This window comes from Asparagus officinalis, unplaced genomic scaffold, assembly GCF_001876935.1.
Source record: "Asparagus officinalis unplaced genomic scaffold, Aspof.V1 AsparagusV1_Un535, whole genome shotgun sequence".
NCBI classification, from domain to species: Eukaryota; Viridiplantae; Streptophyta; class Magnoliopsida; order Asparagales; family Asparagaceae; genus Asparagus; species Asparagus officinalis.
Genome location: NW_017972799.1, coordinates 73,601 through 95,854, shown reverse-complemented (window position 1 = coordinate 95,854; position 22,254 = coordinate 73,601). Strand labels below are relative to the sequence as shown.

Below are 22,254 nucleotides of genomic sequence, written 5' to 3'. Positions count from 1 at the left end.
GGGTGCCATATTCCCATAAAAAATGGTGAAGTCTATGTATTCAAAATCATAGCACCAAGTCTAAGGGAATCAACTCTCTTAGCACAACGTTACATGTGAAACGGATTTTAATAATTCACATGCTAGCCCGATTCAAACGGTAATTGGTAAAGGCGCATCAAATCCGTTGAAAGCAGGGGGTTTACTAAAAATCCTAAGTCTACGTCTAACACACGTCGTCGGTTTAGTCTTTCACCGATTGAAAAAGACACCAGAGTCTAAGTCTGGGGAATTTTATCTCGAAGCCTAAGAAGGGATAAGACAGAGCCTAACACGCGTTGCTGTTTAGTCTACTCCCATGAGGAAGACGAAGTCTACGTATTTAATATCATAGCACTAAAAGAGTTAACTCTTTTAGCAGTACGTTACGTGCAGAACGGATCTAAAATAATCCGCATGCTAGCCCAACTCAAATGGTAGTCAGTAAAGGCTCGCCAAACCCGTTGAAGGCTGAGGGTTTGCCAAAAATCCTACGAGTATTATGGTTTAGTACTCCAGACAGAGTAACACATCATAATAAAAGAGATATATTGAACGAAAAAGAAATATCTTCTATTAATAAAAATTGAGTTTGCAGGTACAAGAGTTACAATCAATCTACATGAAGTTTGTGACTACGGACTTGTTGTTCAAGTTTAGTCAATTACTCTGTATAAGTTCGCTCAAGCTCACACTGCAATTCAACCTTGAAGGATTCCTCGGTAAGGGATAATGTTTTCGCAGCCTCTTGTATGATCTTGGATAACTTCTGTTTCGAGAGCTCTAATTTCCCGGATATCACAACCTGTTAACTCTCCAAGTCATCTATCGTCATCCCCAAGATAACCAAGGCCTCCTCCTCTGCCTTGAGCTCTTCTTTGAGTCGCTCTATCTTAGCCTCACCCGACGTAATAGAGGATTTGAGTTGACACAAAGATGTTTGTTTCTCAAGAAGGGCGGCCTCCATTTGATCCACTCGACTTTGTTGCGTTTGAATCTCAAGTCCAGCAGAGGCTCGAGTGTCGCGCCATACTTGTAGACGAGATTCCATCTGGTCGGTTATGTATGTTGAAGTACCGGTAGTCTTCAACTCTTGTAACCGTTGGAATTCACGCTCTAGCCGGTCCAAATCATTAGCAATAGCTTGCGCCAGATCCGAAGACCCCGTTTTCTCTATAATATTTATTTTGTTGGCTAATGCTGGTATAAATTGATGAAAAGAAAATCCCTTGACGAGAAGCTTATCAATCATCGCATTCACAAAGAAGAAGAGAGAGCCGACTTCCATGAAAAGCAGAGCTTGATCCGGGTCATCAACAGATAGCAAAGCCTTGACCATACCACTAAGCCGAGAAGACGACCCTACAAGGAAAAGAGGATATAAATATCTTTGAAATCTTAGCAAAGTTCTAAATCAGTATCGGTGTAAAATTTACCAAAATCAAGTGATGTTTCCTCAAGTTGATGTCCCGCACTTGGTTTTGCCAACACGACTTCTGGGACTTTTAAGACTGTCGCCGATATCGCAGCCGTTGACGTACCAACCTCACCAGTTGGTCTCAAGACTTGCTCAACAAGACTAATCCCTGTCGCTGCAGCAGTCATCTCAGTTGTCGGGATTGTGAGCTGAGTTTGAGCAACTGACGACTGAGCTTCTATGATAGTTCCTGCCAGCAGTAAGAAATCAAGACCCTCAGGATCGTCAGATATCCCGACAATAGTAGTTACACCAGTCTTAACGACTGGTCCTATACGTATAACTCCCTTACGGTTAAGTAAATCTGATAAGGGAATAACTTTTACAAAAGGACAAAATTCATACATGCAGAGGAACCAGCCTCGATGATCGGTTAGTTTCGATGACTGGTTCAATAACATCTCGGCGAGTTTGTTCTGACAACATGTCGTCGAGCAACCTGTCGCCAGAACCCGAAGGATCTTGTAAGGGATCAGAAGGTGTGTCGACTGCATTGTGAAAGGTTTCTTTATCACTTGGGCCTTTCATCAAAACATCTACAGAGAGGTCTAAGTGTTAAAACATGAGATGAGAAGTTGGAAATTAATAATGAATGGGAATCAAAGTTACCTCCAATAGTAACGGTAGGCTCTGCTACCCCGACATCAGCAATAACCTCTTGTAATTTTTCTAAAAGAGCCAGAAGCATATAAGCAATTAGAGGAGGGACGAACTCTGAATCATTTAATACCCAAGATTGCCACCTAAAAGGTGTACTACCGGTAATAGGGGTTGATATTCACATTTTATTACAATTTAATACCCTAATTATCTATTTTATATAAATAAATATACCACTAATAATTGTTTTTATCTTTTAATTACAAGTTAATGAAGAATAAATCTCAAACTCCAATCTCTTAACAAAAACCCGTTGATTAAATGAAGAAATGAAGCAAAGAAGCCCATTGGAAAATCAATTTCCAAATTATCCAAAAGCCCAAAAGAAGAAAAATATCCAAGCCCAAAAGTCAAGCAAAGCCCAAAGTCCAAAGCCCAAAAGCAAACAACAAGGAAGAGAGGCAGGCATCGATGCCCGCATCGATGCCTGTATCGATGCCAGCATCGATACCCCTATCGATGCTGGAATTGATACACTGGACAGTTAGTTACGAATCTAAGGCTGAAATTTGTTATTTTTGGATAAGATTTCAATCCAATGGCTCTCATTCACTGATGTGTACTATAAATAGGGATAGAGAGTGAGGGGTTAGAGGTGTAAAAAATTTTGTAACTTTATTTGGAGAGGAGGGCTACTCTTAATTGAGAAGGCCTTCCAAAAATTGTAACTTTTGTTGCAATTAATAATAATAATTTTTCTCCTCTTTAAATTTTCTTTTCTCCACTTTGTTGAATGATGAGGATGAAGATGAAGAGCAATTTGAAGGTTTGCATTTCTTTTATTTTCCTCTTTTATTTCTTTTTTGTAATTTCTTTATTATTGCTTATTAGTTAGATTTAAATTCATGCTTGTAGTATAGATTTACTTTCTTGTCTTTTTTATTTTCTTTTTGCACTTTAATTTGTAGAGTAGATTTATTTTCTTATATTTAATTTTTGTAATTTATTTTGTAGTTTAGATTTTAATTCTTTGTAGTTAGATTTAATTCTTGTTCATAGTTTAGATTTTTATTTTCTTTTTATTTTTGTAATTAGTTCTTTTTCTTCTTGTTTTTATTTCTTAAGATGTAAAATTAATTCTTGTAGGAATCTTAGAATTGCATAAAACTAGTCTAATTTCCTTTATATTGTATAAATTATTCTCTTTCACTTAAAATGTTCATGTTTAGGATAATCAACTAGAGAACTAATCGGTAGAAGAAGAATTTGATAATCTATACTTATCTTAAATGGTTTGATAGGTTATGCTTATGAATTCTAAGATTATTATCTTATTGTTGTTCTTATCATGAATAGTAATTTTGACTTAGATGATAATTTGATAGGTTATACTTTTCTTAAATGGTTTGATAGTCTATGCTTAATAAATCTCAGTTGAATTATGATAAAAAGAGAATAGTTTGTATTTTGTAATTGAAATTAGTTAGTGGATTATATTCTAGATTTCTTACCTCTTTTGAATCCTCCATCTTAACTTTCTTAAATTTTCTTTTCATTCTTGGTTTTATTTCTTAATTTTGTTCATTCTTCTTTCTTACCTTGTGATTTTATTTATTCATTGATTCTTTCTTCTCTAAAATTTAATTTATTATCTCTTGCATATATTCACAAAAATCACTCATCACATCTCTCTCCATAATCACACTTATTCTTTATTTCTAATTGTCACGCACAAAACATAAGAACCAATTCTAATAATCTCTTAAAATCATATTACTCGTGGGATCGATATTTTTTTTATACTATAACTTGATCAATTGTGCACTTGCGATTTTGGTACATAATTATGCCGCATCAAGTTTTTGGCACCGTTGTCGAGGAAGGTGCTAAAATAGAATTTTATTATTTTGGTTCTTTAACTTGTGTGTTTTTCTTATGAAGGAACCGCTTGGAGCTTGAAAGTCTTGGATTGAAGATCAAGAATTTAGAGAATTGCTTTCGGGTTAGTCCTCTTTCTAGTTTTCAATTCCACCCTTTTTAGTTAGCTTCACAATTAGAGACACTTAGGATGTTAAAAAAACAAAAAGATTTTATTTTTGTTGACCATAATAAAATCCACTTTTCACTTGGACATTAACTAACAAGATAATAAATTCTAACAAGATAATAAATTCGAACAAGAGCCCTCTTCTCACATTTGATTGTTGTTGACCATAATTTTAGTCACTTTTAATTTCTAGTCACTTTTTAGTCACTTTTTTAGTCACTTTTAGTCATCCTTTTTAGTCACTTTTAATTTCTAGGGTTGCATTTCATATAGTGTAGGAATTCACCAAAGTGATTGTAGCACTTGATTTGGCACACACTTAAAACATTCTTAAGGGCAAAACCCATAATCAAGATAGGGTAAGGAATTTTATCACCCTTTCCTTAGCCCACAAATCACTAATTCCTCACTTCACAAACTCAAGCCTTCTAAAACTCATTAGACGTTAGCCCCTAAGGATTCGAGCTCAATAAGGAACAAGAAATCCTTTTAGCCCCTAAGGATTCGAGCTCAATAAGGAACAAGAAATCCTTAAGTGAACCGGTTTAAGTTTTCTCAAATTAATTGGTGTCTAAGGCAAGGTTTAGGGGTTGCGTAAAGCGCTCCGTAAGGAAAAAGGTACTTAATTGATCTTTGATCACCCTCTAGTACTATCCTTACCTAGCTAACTATCTGGTAAAACTTTAATCTTTTCACTGTAGTAGTTTTTGGTTAGGAGCTGGTCTAGTGGAGTTAGGCTAAACCCTAGAATTAGAGTGTGATTGAAAAGTGATTGATTTGATTTGTTTTAGTTAGGATTTTTCTTCTCATAAAAAAAACTAATTTTCTTTCTTTCCTTAAAAAAACTAATTTTCTTTCTTTCTAAAAAAGAAAAAAAAATTGTTTTGGTCTATGCAAACTTGTGTTCGGGATAATTCTCATCGTTTAATCCGTGTTGAACCAATCCAAGAAATGACAAATCAACCACTTCTTCAGAATATGTGTTACCCCACCAGAAATGTAATTTCATCTTGCATAAGACTCCCCGAAGTAAATGGAGCAAATTTCAAGCTTAGACCGCATTACATAAACATGCTTCCCAAATTCTTTGGTAATGAAATAGAAGATGCATATATATTTATCTCGGAATTTAAGGAAGTATGTATTATGATTAAAATGAGAGAATTAACCGAAGATGTGATTAAGCTTAGATTTATTCCATTTGCTCTTAAGGACAAAGCTAAAAAATGGCTGTACAGCTTACCGATAAATTCTATCTCAACTTGGGAGGAATTTGTCACCGTTTTTCTCAAGAAATTTTTCCCTATTCATAGAACAGTAAAGCTAAGGAACAGCATTCAGAATTTCAAAATTATCCCGGGAGAGCCATTCTGAAAATATTTTGACCGATTTAAAGATCTTTTAATCCAATGTCCTTATCATGGTCTAGAAAAATGGCGATTGTGCCAAGTCATATATGAAGGATTGGACTATTTTTCAAAAACATCTTTAGGTCTAGAAAAATGGCGATTGTGCCAAGTCATATATGAAGGATTGGACTATTTTTCAAAAACATCTTTAGGATCGATGTGTCAGGGAGATTTTATGAGGAAGAACGCAGATGAAGCTTGGGAATTTCTAGAGAGTTTATCCAAAAAAACAATGCAATGGGAATACTGTGATGACTGGGTTTCATCAGTTCCCCAGTCTAAGTCTAGTGGTCTTTCCCTGGAGTCAAATATTGCTTCTGAAGCAAAGATGGCAACGATTCTGCGGAGGTTAGAAGCCTTAGAAGTTAAGGAACAAGCTCCAGCTCAAATCAATCATATTTCTGCCCCGGGATGTCATAACTGTCAGTCTTCTACCCATGTTTTAGAGGAATGCCCTCTCCTAGGAAACAACCATGCTTTAGAACAGATGAACGCTGCATTCCAGCACCCTAGAAATGATCCATTTTCTCCAACCTACAATCCAGGTTGGAGAAATCATCCCAACTTTGCATGGAACCAAGGAAATTCTCCTGGAAATCAAAACTTCATTCCCGCATTGAACCCACAACTCCCTAGGGGAAATACACTTCCATTCAACGCACCAAATAATTTTCAACAAGCTAACCCAGTTTTTCCAACCCAATATCCTCATCCTCACCAGCCTACAAATTAATCAAATTCTGATCATGACAAACGTTTGAGTGTCTTAGAAAAGGGTGTAGAAGCTATGATCAAAGCTTCTACACAAACTATCAATATGTTGACCCAATCATCCACCACTCTAAATTCATTCATGCAAACCACCGGCCAAGTGCTCAACTTGAACACTCAAGCCATAGCCCGGTTAGAAACCCAACTTGGGCAACTAGCCACTGCCGTGAGTGAGAGAGATAAAGGAAAATTCCCAAGTCAACCTGTTGCAAACCCTAAAGACACTAGATCCAGTTCCAACAATCCAGCTCAATTGAATGCAATTCACACTCTGAGATCAGGGAAACAAATAGACAATCAAGTTAGAATGCCACTGGATCAAACCCCTTCTCCCATCCAATACACTCCTTCCGATGAAGCAATTCCTTCCGATGATCAAAACGCTGAACTTGAGATTGAGCTTGATCTAGATAGGTATAGGCCCGTTGCCCCCTTTCCAGATAGACTCAAACCTAGGAAAAACTCCCCGCAGGTTGAGAAAATTCTAGAAATATTTAAACAGGTCAAGATCAACATCCCTCTCCTAGATGCAATCGAACAAATATCTTCTTATGCAAAGTTCTTGAAGGACTTATGCACTAAGAAAAGAACCACCAATGTCCCCAAGAAAGTCTTCTTAGCTGCTAACCTCAGTGAAATTTTTTCAAAACCAATGCCGTTAAAATATAAGGACCCTGGTTGTCCCACAATTCCATGTGTCATAGGTAACACTCACATTGATAAGGCACTTCTAGATTTGGGAGCCAGCGTCAACCTCCTTCCTTATTCAGTCTATCAACAGCTACGTGTAGGTTAACTTAAACCAACACGATGCACACTACAGTTAGCTGATAGATCTGTAAAAATTCTCAAAGGAGAGGTAGAGGATGTTCTGATAAAAGTTAGAGAGTTTATTTTCCCTGTTGATTTTATTATCTTGGAAACGCAGCCCGTTTCCAATCTCAAAAGTCAAATCCCCGTCATTCTAGGAAGACCGTTCTTAACCACCTCAAATGCTTTGATAAATTGTAGAAACGGTCAGATGAAACTATCTTTTGGGAATATGACTGTTTACCTTAATATTTTTAACTTAGGGAGACAGCCTAGTGATCCAACTGATGAACCCATGGAAGTGAATTTCATTCAAGGAATATCCCGTGAACAACAAGAGGGAGAGTGTGAGTCTGATACAAATGCATCTGATTTGATGATTGAGGAGTTTTCTGATGACGAACTAGAGATAGAACCGCTGGTCAATCATATTTTTGCTGTTGGCTGGCAATGAGAATCTTTAGACATAGAACCCCGAGTCCAGCTTCGCCCATCTGTGGAGGAACCACCTAAGTTAGAGCTCAAACATCTACCTGAAAATCTAGAGTATGCCTACTTAGGGGAGAACGAGCCTTTACCAGTCATTATTTCTTCTGACTTAAATACCAGTCAGAAGGAAGCTCTCTTAGATGTTTTAAGAGAGAATAGGAAAGCCATTGGATGGGCCATGGCTGATATCAAAGGGATTAGTACAACCATTATTCAACACCGAATCCATTTGATAGATGACGCCAAACCTACTAGAGATCCTCAATGTAGGTTAAACCCAGTGATGAAAGAAGCAATTAGGAAAGACATTCTGAAGTGTCTCGATCATGGGATCATTTATCCCATTTCTGATAGTTCATGGGTGAGTCCGGTCCAAGTTGTTCCAAAGAAATCTGGGATCATCGTGATCCAAAATGAGGCTAATGAGCTGATTGTCACTCGAATCCAAACTGGATGGCAAGTTTGTATTGACTACCGAAAACTCAACTTAGCCACTCGGAAAGATCACTTCCCTCTTCCTTTCATTGACCAAATGTTAGAGTGTTTAGCAGGACACGAGTTATATTGTTTCTTGGGCAGATATTCAGGTTACAATCAAATCCCTATCGCTCCCGAAGATCAGGAGAAAACCACATTCACTTGCCCGTATGGAACATTCGCATACCGACGCATGCCCTTTGGACTGTGTAACACACCGGCCATATTCTAGCGTTGCATGATCAGTATTTTTTCTGACATGGTAGAGTGATTTCTTAAAATTTTCATGGACGACTTTTTCATCTTTGGTGACACATTTTTCTAATGTTTGCATCATCTTAAACTGGTCCTAGAACGGTGTAGGGAGAAAAATCTGACTCTTAATTGGGAGAAATGTCATTTTATGGTCAAACAAAGCATTGTCTAAGGACATGTAGTTTCCAATAGGGGAATCGAAGTGGACAAAGCTAAGGTAGATCTCATTTCCAATCACCCTCCTCGCAAAACAGTCAAAGATGTCAGATCGTTTCTTGGTCAAGCTTGTTTTTACCGACATTTCATCAAGGATTTCAGCAAAATTGCTAGACCCTTGACCAATCTCTTAGCCAATGATACATCATTTGTCTTCTCTCCCGACTGCCTCAAAGCTTTTGAATATCTGAAAAAGGAGCTAACCACAGCTCCTATCATTCATGCACCGGACTGGACCTTACCCTTCGGACTGATGTGTGAAGCATCTGATTCTACGATTAGTGCTGTTTTAGGACAACGGTTTGATGAAAAACCGCATGTGATCTACTACCCAGTAGGACTCTGAATGATACCCAGCAAAACTACTTTGTCACAGAGAAAGAGTTTTTAGCTGTAGTCTTTGCCTTAGAAAAATCCAGGTCCTACCTCATCGGTTCCTTAATCAAAGTTTTCACAGATCATGTCGTACTAAAGTATCTTTTAACCAAAAAGGATGCTAAAGCATGGCTCATTAGATGGATTCTCCTTCTTCAAGAGTTTGACATTCAAATTCTTGACAGAAGGGGAACAGAGAACCCCGTAGCAGATCACCTCTCTCGACTCCCAAATGCACCAACATCAACCGTTCCGATCAATGAGCATTTCCCTGATGAACAACTCCTACAAATCCAATATGTCTCATGGTTCGCTGACATTGTGAACTACATAATCATGAACCAGATCCCTTCTCATTGGTACAAACAGGATAGATCCCGTTTTCTCCCCAAGTAAAATACTTTTACTGGGATGATACATATCTATTCAAATACTGTCCTGATCAGATCTTCAGGAGGTATGTTTCCACTGAAGAAACTAGGAGTGTTCTATCATTTTGTCATGAGCAAGCATGTGGGGGCCACTTTGGCTCGAGAAAAACAGCTGAAAAAGTTCTTCAATCTGGGCTGTATTGGCCTACTCTCTTCAAGGATTCTTTCGAGTTTTGCAAAACCTGTAACCGCTATCAGCTTTTAGGGAAGGTCACTAGAAGAAATATGACGCCCTTACAACCCATCTTATCAGTTGAACTTTTTGATCTGTGGGGCATCGATTTCATAGGACCATTTCTAAATTCCTTTGGAAATGTTTACATTCCAGTAGCCGTTGAATACATGTCAAAATGGGTTGAGGCGATAGCTTGCAAAACTAATGACAACAAGGTCGTTGTCAAGTTTTTGAAAGAGAACATTTTTGCCCGGTTTGGAGTACCCCGAACGATCATCAGTGATAACGGTACACATTTCTATAACTGTTTTTTTGAGGCTTTGATGAGGAAATATTCAATCACACATAAATTGTCAACTCCTTATCACCCCCAAACCAGTGGACAAGTAGAGGTCACAAACAGGCAGATCAAACAAATCTTAGAAAAAACAGTTAATCATAACAGAAAAAATTTGGTCTGTAAAATTATGTGATGCTCTGTGGGCGTATAGAACAGCTTTCAAGGCCAATTTGGGGATGTCACCATACAGACTGGTATTCGGGAAAGCTTATCACCTACAAGTGGAGTTGGAGCATCGAGCAATGTGGGTAATAAAACAGCTAAATTTTGACTCAGACTCTGCAAGTAAGAACAGATTGCTCCAAATAAATGAGTTGGAAGAAATTAGAAATGATGCATACATAAACTCAAAAATTTGCAAAGAGGAAACTAAAATTTTTCATGATAAATCAATTTTACGAAAAAATTTCTCTCTAGGACAAAGTTTTATTGTATAATTAAAAATTGTATTTTTTTCCTGGAAAATTAAGATCAGGATGGACAGGTCTATTTTTGTCAAACAAGTTTTTTCACACGGAGCTGTCGAGATAGAAAATCCTAAAAATGGTAACATTTTTAAAATAAATAGTCAACGTCTAAAACCATTTTTAGAAATTTCTACGCTCGGAGAGGAAGAGGTGTTGGGTCTTCATGAACTCATTATCTATAAAAAAAAACTACTAATTTTCCTTAAAAAAATATATTCTAAAAAAAATACATATGTATACATATTTCCTAAAAAAATAATAATAATAAAGAAAAATATATACATATTTCCTCCTTTTGTTAAAAAAAAGAATTTTTTTTCTCACTTAAAAAAACAACAAAAAAAATTTGAATAAGTAACATAGGCTTTAAAATAATAATAATAATAATTTTTGTTTCTCTTATTTGATTTCTTCATCCTCATACTAACAGTAATTGCAGATCCTTATCATCATTGTCGACCGAATAAATGTAAGCTCTATAATTCTTATCTGCTTTACTTTGTGCATCAGTGAATTTGCATTGAGGACAATGCAAAATTTAGGTGTGGGGGTGGGAAGTACATATTTTCCTCTTTATTTTATCATTTTGTTGCATTTTTGACATAGTTTTTGTTTAAAAAAAATTATAAAAATATTATCACTTGCCAAATTAATAGAGTTAAGTAATAATTGATCTAATTGATAGATTTTATATTTTCTAATTCTTAGTTAGTGACATATTCAATTTTACCTATTATGATAACTCCAAGTAAAATTCTTAAGAAATAATTTTTCAACTCATATACTTTACTTAAGTCTTACCTTAGATTTTTAATTAAAAATAATGAAATTTTTGCATGCTTAACTTAGAGTTGAAAATATTTTTTTCACGTTATCTTGATTTACACATTTTTTTCAAACTATATATACTTACACATATATATATTAAAAAAAAGCTAACCTTATAAAAGAAGAGTGTGAAAAATGGGCACCAAAAAGAAAAAAAAACTCTTAAATTCAAGGTGATTCTATCTTATAAAGCCTAAGTTGACTGAGTAATTAAGCCCAAGGAGTATCTCTATACTTAATGACCTAAGCCCAATTGGGTTGGGATTCATTGGCCCAAAACTCGTTAAATGGTCACTTAGAAAGCCCGTTAAAATAGAAAACAATCACCAAGAATTAGAGAGTGGAAAAAATATACATATATATAACACTAACAATTGTTTTTATATATTGTTGTTTTGTATATATGGTCTTTGAAAAACAATTTTTGATCAAGAGACTTGAAAGTTATTTAAAACAAAGAGTTGGCATGTTCTTTTCAAAACTTTTTAATTAAATTTCTAAGATTTGACTTGGTTTTGTATTGCTATAATGAAAAAGATTTTCTAAGGAATTTACATTGGAGTTATATATAAAAACGTTTTCTTGATTATTAACTAACTTCAATTAGAATGTCTAAATATATCAAGAAAAATCTGTTATTTACTGACTTAATTAACTTGGCAAGTTGACCGAATTTTGTGGGTATATTCAATGCAAACCCTCACGAGACTACAACTCGTCCACTAGGGTAACCTAGGGGTTTAAAGGCTTGTTGTATGCGCTAAATACAACCGCGATTCCTGTGAAAGTGAGTTAGGATTTTCTTTTTATTTTCTTTGCTAGAGGACTAACAAAAGTTTAGGTATTGAGGTATTTGATATTATATTTTATTATAATTTTACACCCTCATTATCTATTTTATATGAATAAATATACCACTAATAATTTTTTTTTTATCTTTTAATTACAGGTTAATGAAGAATAAATCTCAAACTCCAATCTCTCAACAAAAACCCGTTGATTAAATGAAGAAATGAAGCAAAGAAATCCATTGGAAAATCAATTTTCAAATTATCCAAAAGCCCAAAAGAAGAAAAATATCCAAGCCCAAGAGTCAAGCAAAGGCCAAAGTCCAAAGCCCAAAAGCAAACAACAAGGAATTTTGCTAACACCAAAAGAAGAGAGGTAGGCATCGATGCAGGCATCGATGGGGGCATCGATGCCTCGCGCATCTCATTGGGGGCACGATGCGCCGCAGTCGATGCTTGATTCAAGCATCTTTGGATATCCTCACCTTGGATTCTGTGTTTGATACCCCTATCGATGCTGGTATTGATACACTGGGTAGTTAGTTACGAATCTAAGGCTAAAATTTATTATTTTTGGATAAGATTTCAATCCAATGGCTCTCATTCACTGATGTTTACTATAAATAGGGGTAGAGAGTGAGGCGTTAGAGGTATGAAAAATTTTGTAACTTCATTTGGAGAGGAGAGCTACTCTTAATTGAGAAGGCCTTCCAAAAATTATAACTTTTATTGTAATTAATAATAATAATTTTTCTCCTCTTTAAATTTTCTTTTCTCCTCTTTGTTGAATGATGAGGATGGAGATGAAGAGGAATTTGAAGGTTTGCATTTCTTTTATTTTTCTCTTTTATTTCTTTTTTGTAATTTCTTTATTATTGCTTATTAGTTAGATTTACATTCATGCTTGTAGTGTAGATTTATTTTCTTGTCTTTTTCATTTCTTTTAGCACTTTAATTCATAGAGTAGATCTATTTTCTTGTATTTAATTTTTACAATTTATTTTGTACATTAGATTTTTATTCTTTGTAGTTAGATTTATTTCTTATTCATAGTTTAGATTTTTCTTTTCTTTTTATTTTTGTAATTAGTTCTTTTTCTTCTTGTTTTTATTTCTTAAGATATGAAATTAATTCTTGTAGGAATCTTAGAATTGCATAAAACTAGTCTAATTTCTTTTATATTGTATGAATTATTCTCTTTCACTTAAAATGTTCATGTTGAGGATAATCAACTAGAGAACTAATCAGTAGAAAAAGAATTTGATAATCTATACTTATCTTAAATGGTTTGATAGGTTATGATTATGAATTCTACGATTATTATCTTATTGTTGGTCTTATCATGAATAGTAATTTTATCTTAGATGATAATTTGATAGGTTATACTTTTCTTAAATGGTTTGATAGTCTATGCTTAATAAATCTAAGTTGAATTATGATAAAAAAAGAATAGTTTGTAGTTTATAATTAAAATTAGCTAGTGGATTATATTCTAGATTTCTTACATCTTTTGAATCCTTCATCTTAACTTTCTTAAATTTTCTTTTCATTCGTGGTTTTATTTCTTGATTTTATTCATTCTTCTTTCTTGCCTTGTGATTTCATTTATTCTTTGATTCTTTCTTCTCTAAAATTCAATTTATTATCTCTTGCATATATTCACAAAAATCACTCATCACATCTCTCTCCATAATCACACTTATTCCTTATTTCTAATTGTCACGCACAAAACATAAGAACCAATTCTAATAATCTCTTAAAATCACCTTCCTCGTGGGATCGATATTTTTTTTATACTATAACTTGATCAATTGTGCAGTTACAATTTTGGTACATAATTATGCCGCATCAGGGGTACCTTGGCTACAGATCATGGTGGACAAATTAGATCCTACAACGGTACCTTCACCAGTTCCAGGGGCCACATCTGTTTCAGCACCTGTCAGATCCTGGCCCACGGCTTCATCTGCTTGTGGCACGGAGTAAGATCCCTTAAAAAAGGCTAAGTCGGGAGAAGGGGTGTCATACATCATTGCGTCTTCGTCATGACCCTCTAGAATATAAATCTTGCTAAGTCTAAAGCTTGGAAGAGGAAAAGACCGAAAAAATGACAAGAGTTGAAATATTACCTCCCTCACCAATGGGTGTCTCGTCAGCCACTTCCGTTTGAGAAACCTGAGGTTTAGCGTGTCGCTTGATGGTTAACTTTAGTCACTTGGTAGGTCGTGTCTCTTTAAGATCCACAGGTTTGTCCTGTGTAGATGCGGCACGCGACTCAACTTGCGGTCCTGCTTGAGTTGTAGCCCGAGATCGAGTACGAGGGACAAGGTTACATCTCCCCTCTTCTTCTTCGGAATCTACATCTGAAAGTTCAACCATCATTCTATTGTAAGTAGGCAAAATTCTCCATTTTTTCGAGCTTTAAGTCGACGATCTCGATCAGCAATCGATAAGTCCCATAGATCTTTATAAAAAGACTCAGACAAACCTGCCGCGTCTTCCTCAAAGTTCCTGTTGACCTCTATAATACCACCAATAGTGCCTTCATCCTCTTCAGAAGTTTCCTCGTCAAAAGCGAATGATTCCTCTTCTATTTCCTCCATCTTCTGTTTGCCTTTGCCTGAGGGACCAGCGAGTTTATTGTCGTGTTTCCTTCGTTCCTGCAGATTTTCTCGAACAATCCTCTCAGCGATGCGCGACGCAGCTTCGGCCATTAACTCCTTAATTGATCTTAGAGGAACAGTTTCGTTGGCTGCCATAATCCATTTGCAGCATAAATATGTGAGCTCTAAGTAGCGATCAGTATTCGGAAGACTGAACTTGGCATCAGTACAGCCCGTCACATTCCACAGCGAAGCATGAACGCCGTCCACTAATCCACCGCGAGTATAGAACCATTGATTCGGATTCCCGACATATAACTGGTCGTATCCAAATTGACGGGTGAACCGACACGGCAAATATAGCTCTAAATAACAGCGCTCCTTTACTCGGAAAAGAAGATGGTCAGGTCTTATATTCATGAGCCACCTGAAGCACCCAACATCGAGAGAAGTCCGATCGGTTCCAGGCGCTTCTATGTCGGTAAGCATCCCACCATATCTGCTGGCAAAGCGAGGGAAACATAGATTGATTACCCAACCCTTGTGCATATGTAAAGTCTTCCTAACTTCCAAGAGGTCCCGAGCTTTCCATCTACACCCTTCGAACAATTGTAGCAGAGGAGTAGATAGATCTGCATTAGTAGGAGGCGACATCAGATCAGGGCGATGAAGAACCAGCCACCCCCATCAGATAGGTGTAAGGGAGCTCTGCCTTCTCCATAGGGATCTCCGTGGATGGGGTCTCATCAGTTTGAGTAAAAGCTGTGACCACCTGACGAAGCCCGTGATGTATGTCGGTGATCATTGCTGGCAAAAGAGATAGGCTTCTTCCATAGGCAAGCTGGACAGCCGGAAATAGTACTTCTATTGGCAAGGCATCTGAGGTCTGATATGGTACTACACACTTCTTCAACCAAAGTGCTATATAACCAGCCAATAAAGTTTTAGGATGAATGGACTTTTGGGCGTACCATAAAAAGGTTTTGAATTTAGTACCCGCAATGAATTTCCCTTGAGCACCCGCGGTAGTATAGGAGTGGGCACCGCACTTCTCAATCAGTCTGTTAATCTCCGAGGAAGTCAACGGTTGCAACTCACAAACTGCCTCATTATGTTTCTCTAAGTTCTTAAATAAATAGAAAGATAATTACTTCAAGCTTATTTGAGGAGACTTCTTCCTCGCAACCGGGTTAGTTCCGGCTAAAGCAATCTGATAATGATACGTGAGTTCCCATAACGTGTCGTATCGAGCGGGCTTGTGGATCTTCAATTGATGTAGCTCCCGGTTAGAGGAAAAATATTCTTGATACAGCATATCTCCCAATTGCAGGTCGGAGACTTTGTGCATCTCATGGAAGGGTAGTCCCAATTATCCGTTCCGGGTAAGAAAGGTGTTAGTATCTGGATTGTACAGCTCTATTAATCCCATGAAATGAAGAGCGTTCACCGGTAATCCGTATTAGGTGGTCCAAATATCTTCATACAATCATATTGACTTCAACTCAGCACCCCATCGGTGGAGGACATAACCTGTCATCCTCCCCCACCATGATTTGTCTGAAGAATGAGACCAACCATAGCACCTGTAATTTTCAATAGGTAGCTCACGCCCTAACTCAGCGAGGCGATTCTTCATGGTGCGAGCTATTATAGGTAGTTCCCGTTTAGGCGGGTCCTCCAATCCCATCACGCCTGGGTGTAACCCTGTAATGTGTTTTCTGCCACAGGAACCTAGGAGTGAATGGTTGGTGACGTATCCGCAAGGGATATTGGTATGCTCTTCTGTCAAGGTCCATGGCATCTGTCGCGTAACCGCTTACCCCTGTAATTCTGTTAGCGAATGGTGACGAGGAAACGGGGGAAGGTATAATCAAGTCGTACCGTCACTGTGTAACCACCACTCATCTTGGAGGTTCATGACGTCTGGATCCGTCATGGAATCACCGAACATGTAATATGTCTTCCTTAAAGGATGAGCATGATCTGTATCTTCAGCGAATGACACGTCTGTAATTAACTGGTGCGTGATGCGATGACCCCCCTCCCGTACTAACTTAGAGAATTCATTTGGGAGGTCCAAAGCAAATTGAGAAATGTGCAGAATTGACGCTGGGTTATCAACAGCAGTGTAATATCTGATCCTATGGCCATCTATCTCAAATTAAGAAAACAACGTCGCCAGGTATTCAACTGAAATGAAGAATGCGTATTTATTGAACGCGTTTATGAAGAAATATCAATGCAACACAGGGCGTTGAACTCTTTTCACTAATCCATGAGATAGAGTCACTACCTTGTAATTGGCGAGACGATTTTAACTGTATCACGAACTCACAAGATAACATACATTGTCACGCAAAAAGTGCGGTGATGCACCCTATCTCACGGAACATGATACGGCAGAAAAAATCGCCTCATATTACCTTAAGATGTGTTTTGACCAAGCAAAACATATCTGATAAGCATCCACCCCCACAAAGGAGGATATCAGCTCTTCCCAACTGCCTCACCAAGAAGAACAGAGCGGGGATGTAATATAGAAGCATCCACCCCCACAAAGGACGATATCAGCTCTTCCCGACCGCCTCACCAAGGAGGACAAAGAGGGAATGCGATATGCAATATGATACGATAAAAAATTGAATTCATGAGCGGGAAATTACAAGGGCTTACCGGTGAAAGATAGACGCTCTCTCTCAGGTGACTGAGTAGCTGAGCGGCTCCTCGGGAGGCGTGATCTCCTCATCGACATAGCTAATCTGTAATGGGGACCAACAATTCAATTATTCAGAGAAATTGAGAAGTATATCATTAAAAAGGGAAATTGTGAATCTTTGATTGAAATTCTACAAAATGGAATTTTCCAGTTGAAGGTCCAATTAAACCTATACAGCATTCTCAATTCAAGTTAAAGTGAGAGGAAAATCAAATATACAAGTCAAGCGAATTAAGCGCCTCATACATAGCTCACATCCATAATCGAACATGAAAATTCGAAGGGAAAATCAAGTTGAGGGTCGCAAAGTCAAACATAGGGTCTCGACCACGTCAACATACTGATTCACAAGCTCACAGAATCATCCGAAATTAGAGCATGGGTATTAAATGGAGTTTCAGAATCATAAATACATGGGTATGAACAAGAATTAAATGATACCAAGCCATTTGTACAACCAAGCATCCCAATGGCTTAATTTTGACAAGAATTCGAAACTAAGCTTCATTCAAGCGCCAATTCATATTCAAGCTTCGATTCATCAACTTCAAAGCTCGACAAATTAAAATAAGAAGTTGCGGTCATACACAAGATCAAAGTCAAGAATCAAGGCTTCGATATGTTCCCTAAATCGAGAATTTGGTTTGGTTCCCATTCACAACCATGTTTAGTGAATTCCCACATGACTCACGCTTCATGTGCAATCAAACCAAGCAAAGGAATTCAGTTATATGCAAAGTCAGAGTTCGGCCATATACAACTTCGGATTCAAGGCATACACGAGTTCAATCATATACAAGAGTTCAATCACATACAAGTTCGGATTCAAGTCATTCGACCACATACAAGTTCGGATTCAAGTCATACACAAGTTTAATTATATACAAGAGTTCGGTCACATAGATTCAAGTCACATAGCCATAAGAATTACAAATTTGAATTATCAATCAATCAACTAAGAGCTAAAGGAAAATTCGGCCATGTACAAATCAGGCTCCACTCACATACAGGTTTGGTTTTTAGTCAACACATAAATTTAAGCTCGAAATTCAATTCAAGCCGCCAACCATCGACATCAACCAAGAGTTAAAAGAATAAATTCAGCTACAACCATGGATTCAACCATCAATCAACCAAGAGCTGAAAGAGTTCGGTCATGTACAAGTTGTCATTAAAAACCAGCCGTCATCTGAAGAAATTCGGCCGTCATCAACAATGGAGAGGAAATTCAGCCATGTACAGTTCGAAGATCTCAAAAAAATTTCGGCCACCATCAACCCCCTAAAACCCAAAAAATTCAGTTTTCCCCAAGATTAGAGGGTTGGGACTGTAGTTATCAAGCCATGCTCACAATTGAAGCCAAGAAATTCAGTCAAAATCAAACCCAATGACAATTTCAGTTTTTTCCAAAAATCCAAGAACTAGGGTTCAACAATCAAGCTAAAAATCACAGATTCAACCAAGATTGAAGCAAAGAGATTGAGTCTTACCTGGAACTCTTGAAGAACGAAGCTTGGCCGAAAGAACCCCCAAACGCTCGAGCTCAATGATTGGCCGAAACCCTAGGCTTGAATCTTCCCCTTTTGCTTGAATCCGAATTGGAAGAAGAGAGTAAGGAGGAAATAGGGAATTTAAAGATGGGAATTTTCCTTGAGTTAGTATTCTTTGGGTGGAAGGAGTCTTGGAGATTCAGAACTTGAAGAAGAAAGAAACCCAAAACTGAGGTGAAGAAGAAACCGAAATTAGAAGAGGAAGAGGGGAATCGGAATTTAATTCCCAAGCCACCCTGACCCGCTCTTATGCGGGTCGGATCACCGCCCGACCCGCGAGTACGCGGGTCGGATCAAATCTGACCCGTGCATACGTAGGTCAGATAGATCTGACCGCATTCACGCAGGTCGAATAGACCCGACCTGCGTTCGCATGGGTCGGGCACAATCCGACGGTCGTTTCGTCATATTCTCACTTGTTTTCGCTCACTTCCGGAAAATTCGAGACCTAATTTTATATTTCCGGGTGGCTTCGCGGCGTTTTTGCTTATTTCTGGGAAATTCGAGACCTAATTTTATATTTCCGGGTGTCTTCACGGTGTTTTTGCCTATTTTCGGAATATTCGGGATCCAATTTTATATTTCTGGGTGATTTCGCAGTATTGGCGCTCATATTTGAGATATTCGAAACCCACGAATACTCCAATGGGTACACGAGTCTAAACTATTTCCCACTTTTGATGAGAAGTTCCGGGAGAATATTACACATAATATTCTTAAGGATAACCCGGCATCCTCCGACGGGTACACGAGGTTAAACTGAGTCCCGAAACTCCCAAGAGTATACGAGTATAAACTGGTCCTCCTCAAGTCAACGCCGAGCGATACAAAACTCTGGAGTCAACGCCGGTCAACGCCGGTCAACGCGTTGTGACGTAGATAATTAGTTCAAAGTCAACTCAATGACACATGCCAAAATCAACTTACAAATTTCGATTCAAGACTTCGACAACGGTCAGACGATAAACGCAGTACCGGAAGAATTTTAGCTATTCGACAAAATACTAAATAAGCTGAAATGCGGAGAAGTCAAGAAGTGGAGTTAATTGTAGGTCCTTTGACACCGATTGAAGGTGGGGATCTATCATATCCAAAGTATTTCAGACTCCTCTATAAAAGAATGAGGCTGAAACACTTTGAAGGGGGTATATGTAGGCGTCTAAAATTGCCTATAAGTTCCCGCACGCAACTCGAAGCAATGAGTGGGAGAGTCAAGAAGATTCACCCAATTAACACGTGCACGTCAATCAGTTCGCCCGCATCGGTCAACACACGCGTGTCAATCAGCTCGCGTGCGTTGGTCAGCTCGCGCGCGTCAATCAGCTCGCGCGCGTCAGTCAACACGCACGCGTCAATCAGTTCGTACACGTCGGTCACCACGCGTGCGTCAATCAGCTCATGCGCGTTAGTCAACACGCGCACGTAAATCAGCTCGTGCTCGTCGGTTAACACGCGCGCGTCAATGAGCTCGCGCACGTCGGTCAGCTCGCGCGCGTCAATCAGCTCGAGCGAGTCGGTCAACACGCATGTCAATCAGTTCGTGCGTGTCGGTCAACACGCCCGCGTCAATCAGTTCGCGCGCGTCGGTCAACACACACGCGTCAATTAGCTCGCGCGTGTTGGTCAACACGCACGCATCAAGCAGTTCGTGCACGTTGGTCAACACACGCTCGTCAATTAGTTCGTGCGTGTCATTCATCACGCGTGCTTCAATCAGCTCGCGCTCGTCGGACAACACGCGCGCATCATCAACATACGCACGTCAATCAACGCGCGCATGTCAACCGAACGCGCGTTCGACGGTCAGTCCCGCAACGAAGCGTACAAGTCAACAAGTCGACCAAATACATGAAACAACGAAAAGAACAAGTCCTGGAAGGAAAAGCGCCAAAAAAGAGAAACAGTTCGGTAGAGGCGATAGACCCATGCCAACGCAAGACGGTACAGACCTACCCGCGCAAGCGCAGGTCGGATCTGTCCGACCTGCGCCCCCCGCGGGTCAGCGACGTTCGTCGCACAGTCCGGAGCCCAAAACACGTTTTGGCGGTTTTAAAGCGGTTTTCGTAGTTTTTATCTGTTTCAGGGGTTCCTAACCCACTTGATATCATCCCCAAACGTGGTTAGGCTGTTGTTAACTGAAGATAAGGCCAAATCACTCGTTCTCATCCAAATCCCCGCACCCAAGGCCTATAAATATCAGCCTAAGGCCTCCATTTTACAGATCTGGAATTTTATCAAGAGGACGAGGTGCTGCTGGATTGAGGAGTCAAGGAGCACGAAATTTCAGCGAAGGTCAGCGAGATCCCGCCGAACTTCAGCATAAAGAGGAAGGCTTTCGAAGGATCTGCACCCGTATCCCCCCGTCCATTCCTTGAGATTAGGCTTTGTCTTAATCTCGAGAAGAGCTACTGATTTTGCTTGGTCGATTTCAGCGTTTCAAGCGAATACTTCCTTGGTGAAGTAGGAGCTCTACCAATTTTTCGACAATCGTATCTAATCGACGGCCGTCCACGGATAAACCCCGACACCGACGAAGAACCCACGCAAGCAAGAGATGATAAACGGATCTTGCGTTTATTTTCAAGAGAGTTGTAATTTTTTTTCGTTATTTGAATTCATTTGTAAACGACTAAAGTTTTAATGAAATCAATGATGAATGCGACTTTCGACGAAAACAAGGGTAAATTTAGCATTTAATAAATTGTCTAATTAACCTAAGCGTACCGAAAACTACTTAAATTTTAGTCGGTGAAAGATCGCCACGTTGTGTGTGATTATTAATCATATAACATGTGAATAATTATTCTCAGGTTGCCATTATTAATCATGTAACATGTGAATAATTGTTTGCAGTTTGATTATTGATCACATATAAGAGCGAGGGGGTAAATTTGGAATTTAATAATTCGTCTAATTTACCTAACCTGTTATTTCATTCAGGTTTACATTTTAATTTAAACTATATCCTTATCTTCATACTATATATAGCTAATAAGAATTCATTAATTTATCAACTTACTCTTACTTAATAGATTAATATTTGAATTCAAATGGTATTTTTGTCTACTAAAAGATTTTTCCGAACTCGTGGTTTTAAAGGGAGTATGATATGATGTATCAAATTGCCAAATGCTTGAGATGTGGGTCCCACAAGGCGATAATAACATGCCTGAAGTCGGTAGGGTCGTTGTTCAAAGGCAAAACGCCTGCACTCCTTCGATTTAATTCCCTCCTATTTTGTATTATGTATTGACACTAAAAGCATAACATACTCAGATTACAGAATCTGGCGACCCATAAAGCTAAGTGGGGTGATCAAGATTTAATTTGAAAGAAAAACATCACCAATCGGTGGAGGAGATCGAAGAGGGTAATCTGGGTATTTCACATTTTTAATTAGTTTGTATGTATG

The 22,254-nt window shown here is 38.3% G+C and overlaps 1 protein-coding gene across 1 annotated transcript; it reads right to left on the bottom strand.

Annotated features, from left to right (window-relative positions):
- Positions 1–826: 826 nt before the first annotated feature.
- Positions 827–19,041, bottom strand: LOC109827909. Its single transcript, XM_020394932.1, has 4 exons — positions 18,783–19,041; positions 17,250–17,335; positions 1,455–1,685; positions 827–1,380 (listed from the first exon to the last, which is right to left on the bottom strand). The coding sequence occupies exons 2-4, from the start codon at positions 17,326–17,328 to the stop codon at positions 827–829; spliced, it is 864 nt and encodes a 287-aa protein (XP_020250521.1). The 5' UTR covers positions 17,329–17,335; positions 18,783–19,041.
- Positions 19,042–22,254: the final 3,213 nt, after the last annotated feature.